The sequence below is a fragment of the Centruroides sculpturatus genome, unplaced genomic scaffold (assembly GCF_000671375.1).
Source record: "Centruroides sculpturatus isolate CEXI.00-Female unplaced genomic scaffold, Cexi_2.0 scaffold349, whole genome shotgun sequence".
NCBI classification, from domain to species: domain Eukaryota; kingdom Metazoa; phylum Arthropoda; class Arachnida; order Scorpiones; family Buthidae; genus Centruroides; species Centruroides sculpturatus.
This window is the reverse complement of record NW_019384593.1, coordinates 608,527-616,147: the sequence shown is the minus strand read 5'-3', so window position 1 is coordinate 616,147 and position 7,621 is coordinate 608,527. Positions and strand designations below refer to the sequence as shown.

General features: G+C 27.3%; 1 protein-coding gene across 1 annotated transcript in view; it reads right to left on the bottom strand.

Moving 5' to 3' along the window:
- The window catches only part of LOC111624811 (acylglycerol kinase, mitochondrial-like), a 50,607-nt gene that overhangs the window by 14,685 nt on the left and 28,301 nt on the right, over positions 1–7,621 (bottom strand). Inside the window, exon 8 of the mRNA XM_023367765.1 lies at positions 3,977–4,095. Coding sequence (XP_023223533.1) covers positions 3,977–4,095 — 119 coding nt within the window. The remainder of the gene's footprint in view (positions 1–3,976; positions 4,096–7,621) is intronic.

The following is a 7,621-nucleotide window of genomic DNA, read 5'->3' as shown; positions in this document are numbered from 1 at the left end:
AATACAGTCGACCCCCCTATAACACTGTTGATAATTCCGTTTTATATGAATTCCATGTTGTACGAGTCATTTAGATTTTACAAATACGTGTGCTGTTCACAGTCCGGCACACGTATTTGTAAAATCTAAGTGACTCGTACAACATGGAATTCATATAAAACAGAATTATCAACAGTGTTATAGGGGGGTCGACTGTATTTGACTTTGACTATTATACTTTTATCAGAAGTAAAGTAATCTAAGTATAAATACAAACTAAAGCAAATCACAGAAAAATTCTGTTGAATTTTTATCAATACTAAATTATTGAAATTGTATATGCAAACTGTACATACAATAAATGATGCAATATTACTAATGTCAATTTATAGTTTAAATTATTATTATATTACAATAAGACTTTCTCAATTTTTATTAAGAAATTATTAAATTATGAAAGTTTAGACTAATAATCTTTTTTTGTAAAATAATCATAAATCTGAAACAGTTTGTTATTTTTCTATTTAACATAAAACTGTTAAATATATCATATTATCTAACATAATATGATCCCTTCAAAATAAAAATTTTGAAAAATCACACAAGTATTCACACAAGTGTACATCTTACAAAGATAAATGTACAATCAAAAATGCTTGAATGATTTTTTAGCTTTAGTTTTGAAAAAAGCATTTTAAATAAAGATAATCAGTCATAAATTTCACATGTGGAATAATATCATACGCACAAACAATTCATAAGAATTAAACAACATAATTACAAACTACATTTCTGCAGTTCATTACATTAAAATAGACATTGTACATTGACATCAGAATTATATTTAATTACATGGAGTGTTTCAAGACCACCCTGACAACTCAGAGAAGTCAAAAGAAACAGTTTTTAACAAACAACCTTTGTCTTCTGATGCTTATATAAAGAGATATGCATCTTTTTTTAAAGTACACTGTGGACTAGTAGATAGATAATGTGTCATGCCTGGCACAGACAAACTGATGTAATAACCTCTAATTGGCAAAGGGTTGAACTTATTGGTGGCATGAAAGTCTTTCCATTGTAGTCATTTACACCATGTAAACATCAGTCTGTTCATCTGCTGATTGCACAGACACTATGAGCTATTGACATGGCACCTATGAGATGTTTGAGCTTGCTGACACATACATGTGCTATGAGAAAGTTAGGAGATAACAGGCAAGCAATTCTCTTTATCTACCAGCAGAAATTTTCTAACAGTAGGTCTGACACACATCCTTTGGTTCACTTCATCAATGCCTTAGAGAGACTGAATATCTTCTGCAGAACATTGGTAGGAACAGGCACAATGTAAAGACACCAAACTTTGAGAGAAAGTATTTGAGAGAGTCATCAATGATCTTCAATTAGCATGCATGCCATGGCACAAGTCATGCTTGTGTGGCAAGCGTCACAAGAGCACAAAATGAACCCATATTACCTCCACAAAATGCAGGAGTTGAAGCCAAACAACCTCCCATCTTGTGTGCAGTTTGCGCAGTGGCTTGCAATGAAGTAATGTTGATCCTGCATTTTCCACCCATGTCTTATTTACAATTGAATTGTGCTTCACACATCATAGTTATTTAAACAGCAAAAACAATCACATGTGGAATGACAAAATCCACATTGCATGTGGATTTTGTCATTCCAGATGTGATTGCAATGTGGATTTTTGTCACTCCAGATGTGATTGTTCTTGCTGCTGCAAGCAATATTTGTTAATTCCCACCAGCAACAGTTTTCTGTAAACCTATGGGCTGATATTGCTGATGATAATCTTCTGGGACCAGTCATATTGCTGTCATATTTAAACAGAGCAGCTTAGCTTGACTTCCTGCAGAACATACTTTCACAGCTCATGGATAATGTTTCCCTAGTCATGTGGAGAGATATATAGTTCCAGTATGATGTCCCACCATATTTCATCACTGCTGTGCAAGAACATCTGAACTTTTGAGGAGCAATGAATAGGAAGAGAAGAACCTATTGCAACTGCTTGACTTAACATCTCTACATAACACTCTTGACATGTACTGTATGGACATGTCAAGAGTGTTGTGTATGATATCCAATTGACACCAGAAAGAAGCTGATTCTGCATATACATGTACAAACATTAACCTTAATTTAACACCAACAAACTTAATATTCAACTTTAACACATTTTTTGATCTAATGATAGACCTGAAGCAGATCTATCATTAGTTCAGAAACTTTTATCAAAGTTGAATTAAAGTATGCTGGTGTTAAATTAAGGCTAATGTTTGTACATGTACATGAATGATTCATCCAGCTTTAGTGAATAATTGAAGTTGACTGTGCAAATAAATAATGCTTTTCACCAAATCAAACACAATCCAGCCATGTTTTACAGAGTTCAACAATCAGTGTTGTATAGGTGTAATGAATACACTCAAGCTCAGGATAGATGTTTTGAACATCTGTAAAATGAACTACACCACTACACCTTAGTTGCTGAAAAAATATATTAAAACATAACTAACATTTTCAGTCAAATCAATTGGCCATACTCAAGTTAATTAAGAAAAAAATAATGATGTTCTAAAAATACAATATATAAATTCAAATACAAATACAATGGAACAAATGGCAATGAGTGCAGAAAAAATTGAAATTTATAAGGGAAAGCTGCAAGACATCGGCATTAATGCAAGGGACAAAGAATGGCTACCATCTGCATGGAAGTACTCAGTTAAAAAGTTTTTTAAGAGCTCACAACTTATGCCTTGATTTTTATTTTTGCATTTTTTACATTTTTCATATGTTATATACTATATTATTACATGATATATAATATTATATCNATTAAAATATTCAATTTGAAGCATAAGACATTATGCTTCAAATTGAATATGTCAATGTGAAAAAATTTATAGAATTCTACATATTGCAATTGAAACCATTTATAGAATACTGTATAAAAGCTCTTATATATAATTTATCTTCTTCACAAAAACTTTATTGTCCACTTCTTTCAAACTTCTTCAGCATTTCTATTAATATAACTAACAATATTAATTTTGGCACAAATTTTACTTCACATTTCAAGTTTCATAATTTGCTGTTGTTTCACGATAGTTTATTTTCTATAAACTTTTTTCTATGTCATCCATTAAGTATTTTGACTAAAATGATATGGTATAAAATTTGGTTGTCTTTCTTCTAACTAAACATATAAAAATCAAAAAAATTCAAAAAAATAAAATTCTTAATGTCATTAAGAAACACAATATAAAATCTAATGGTCAATAAGTGATGTCATCAGACATACTTTCAGGGTCAAATTTTTTTCTTTGTTGTAAATGTTAAGATGTAATTTGTAAATACAAATCTATATATCTAAAAGTATTCCATAACATTGTTTTATATATTTTACTTGATTGACAACCCCACTTTCCACTTGTGGATAAAGTTACTTTACATCAAAACTAAAGTAATTTTAAATGACTTCAAATTCCTTAATTTTTCCCCAATAAGTGTCAAGACATTATAGGTTTCTGGTAAGTTTACAATATCAAAGAGACAGTATGTCATATTTTATGAGACATTCGTGAATTGAGTCAGATTCATGAATGTCTCATAACTTATCTCTTATGATTACAATGATTCAAATAAAAACTTATGTTAAAATGTAATGTTTTTAGCTTTATAATTGTTACCAAAATTTATATGTAAAGTGCATTTCATTTATTCTTAAAAATGATTTCCAGATAATTTTTGGTTATTAATACTGGACTGAATTTTTTTTTTGTTTTTAAATATTATATCATTACAGATTTACAGATTCAAATCTCTAAAATCTGTTTTTGAATTTCCTCAACAATTTCAGTAATCTTTATTTCATTAGCTTTGTTAATGTAACAATATTGAATAGCAAGATTTGAAAAAGTATTAAAAAATATAAATTATATAGATAAAACACAAATATCTTTACATTAGTCGTCTCAAGGTTTTTTGTTTCAATCAGTATTCCAGGAGATGGAACTTGTTCTGAATGCCATGTGCCACATTCTTCATTAATAACGTTTGTATAATCTTTTGCTGGTGAAATACCTATGAAAGACAAATTACTTTTATAAATAAATTCAGATTTTATGAGTTATAAAACAACACTTTAGAGAAATTATTATATATTAATGAAATGATCAATTATTTTAATAAAAACAACTGTTGTGTCCTCCAAATTGTTACACAATTATGTCATTATTATTTACTGCATACTACATTTTTGTTTTAGTTAACTTCAAACTATTCTTATATAAATTATACATATGACTTAATTTCTCTTTGTCAACAATCAGTTTGTAAAATTGATTCCCACTTACCCTGATTTTGCATGTGATTCCTACATGTAAAATTGATTTCTTTTAAATAAATAAGGAAAAACACAGAAAAACTTTACAATTCTCACTTGTAGAAAGATATTGGTATTGTTCATTAAATCCTTGCTTTAGCACAAATGTATATCAGTTGTCCTGATTAATGATTGAAATTTAATATGATTTGCATGGGATTAAATGCACATATAATAATTTTAAAGCCCAATGATTGTATTAAAGCCAAACAATTACTGGATTAAACCTAGAGATTGTGCTTAACACCTACCTCTAGTGCCAAATTACTCAGTATTAATAATCATTAGTAGCAGTAATGTAACCTGATTTAATCTGGTAATCATTTGGCTTTAATGGAATTAAATGATTTAAATGTCACATTATACATATTTCTTTTCTAAAAATTTTTATGATAAAAGCTGATAATATTTTTGTAATATTTATATTTTAAACAGTATATCTCTGTTCAATTTATTTACTTAGTTCACCTTAAAAATAAAATTCTTTATCGATATTAACATTTTTTAAATAACTTTCAATATTTTTTTGATTAACCCAAAAAATTAAGAAATTATCAAATATAATATTAATCAAAAGAAAAGAAAAAAAAACATATTATAAATCAGCTTTTAAATAAAACTTTAAATTTATAAATAATATCAATGTAATGAATTAAAATAACTGATCATTTTTGTAAAATCTTAGGTTGACTGAATTTATTATATTCTATAGAAAAAACTGTACAGAAATAATACTTTACATAAACTAACATTGAAATTAGGTAATTGAATAATCTGAATGTTAAGAAATTTATGCTATGTAAATTTGTTTCTTTACAGTGTGTCATTTCATTTCCATATATTTTGTTTCCAATAAATTATATTATTGTATGATATATTTAAATTTTTATTGTAATAATTTTATAAAAAGTTAAATAAAAATGACATAAATTGCTATTTACCAGAAATATTTGGAGTTTTTGTTTATAGAATTCTACATATTGCAATTGAAACCATTTATAGNTGGTTTTTCATAACATTTTGAACATCCACCACAGGGATAAATGTAAGACAAATCAAATTCCTGATTTGATGGCCATTCCTTAATTTAATATAAAAATAATGTAATTTTTATACATATTTGTGTAATAATCATATATTGACCAAATAACTGATTAATATAATTAATTAAAAATAGTAAAGTGTTTTATAAATTATCTTAATCTAAAAATATTTATAATTACTAAGGTAATTTATAAATATTAATTATTTTTTTAAATTCTTATATACTGTATTTACTCACATATAGGACAAGGTGTATAAAGATCAAAATAAAGAAAATTAGATTTATTAATACAATTCTAATTTTATTTTGTTTAATCACAAGTAAAATATCAAATAAACATAATGCACACACTGTCCCACAAAAATTACTGGCATTTTAAACTTTAAAGAAAAATCTTGTAAAATCGACAACATAATTTGTTCATAGCCAGACAATCGGGAACCTTTTTCTTGCCAATTCTTAACAGTTGAATCCACTCTCCATTTATTACACTTATGAGTTTCTCCGAATTCTGATTTCTGAATAATCATCTGTTTTTACATGGGAATGAATTGAAACTTATATCAAGCTCCCGTATGATTTTGGAATTTCAATCTGGAATTCAATTCAAAAGCTTTGCTTTTCCTATTGCTATTCATCTTTACTCCTAACAATATACAAGAACGATTCAAATGACAAATAAAATACTTGTTTTTAAATACAAGAGGGTAAGCATCTGGTACACATGAATACACAATTCACAAAAATTATTTGCAAAAAAACAAAGAATCTTTCGCTTGTGTATAGGACAACCTAGGAATTTGAAACTGTAATTAATAAAAACTCTCTTATATGCAAGTAAATATGGTAGTTTTACTTTTAAGTTAAATGTAATATTTAGTTAATATTTACAGCATGTATTTATCATTCCTATCATTCTAATTCTAATTAAATCTAAATGACTATTTTATTTAATCTAATTTAACAAAATACAAGTATAATACTTGACAATTATATAAAAAATCGAAACAATAAAAACAATAATCAACCTGAAAAGCTCTTGATATATAGGCAATTTTTGTTTTCAGTGGTCCAAACAGCCAATATCTGCAATATAAACAATTCTAAAAGTTGAAGAACTTATCATCATTTACAAAATAAATATATCAAAATGTACATATATAATTAATATATAAACATTCAATATTTAATGAGATAAATATATGTCATATTAAATATTAAATGTTTATATAACAATGATAATAATTTAAATATCAATATAATAATATTAATCAAGTAACATATATATATATAATACCTTAAACAAATATAAGATAAAAATGAAAAGTACAAAAATAGAAGTTTTTCTAAAGAATTTTCTGTTTTTGAAATGTCTCTTAAATCATTTATTGTACATGTATTGATTTTTTTGTCTGTACAAGTACTGACTTCATATTTAGCAATTCATGTTGATCAATATGGAAACAGAATAATAATTACTTTCTTGAATATTTACAAATAATAAATATGTTTGTGCACAATGTTCTTATTCTAATTTATCAACACTAAAATATAACCCAAGTGTTGGGTCAGATGTTTACCACATGTGAAAACCTAACGACCGGGGTTCAATCTGGAACCGATCAGGTTACACCTACGTGTGGGCACGAGATTTGGGGATGTCTTTTGTTCGGGTCAGTCAGATGAGCAGGATGTGACTGGTGTCCAGTCCAACCGTTATAACCGTTTCATTGTTATATAAGAATACGGCGATCTATGATTAGAATTCTATACACCTTAAGAACTTAACACCAAGTTTGCCAAAAAATTTCTATGCTTGCAACATACAATATTTATGACTTTAATCATGAACCAAATTTATCATCAAACAAAAATAACATAATTATAAAATCTGCAAAAGTATATGTAAAATATAATTATATTTTACATATACTTTTGCAAGTTGAAAAGCATTGCCTAGAAACATTAGATTCAAATATATATACAGTCGATCCCCCCTATAAGATCATTGATTTTTCCGTTTTATCTGAATTACATGTTGTACGAGTCACTTAGATTTTACAAATACGTGTGCCGGGCTGTGAACGGCTCACATATTTGTAAAATCTAAGTGACTCGTACAACATGTAATTCAGATAAAACGGAAAAATCAATGATCTTATAGGGGGGTCGACTGTAAA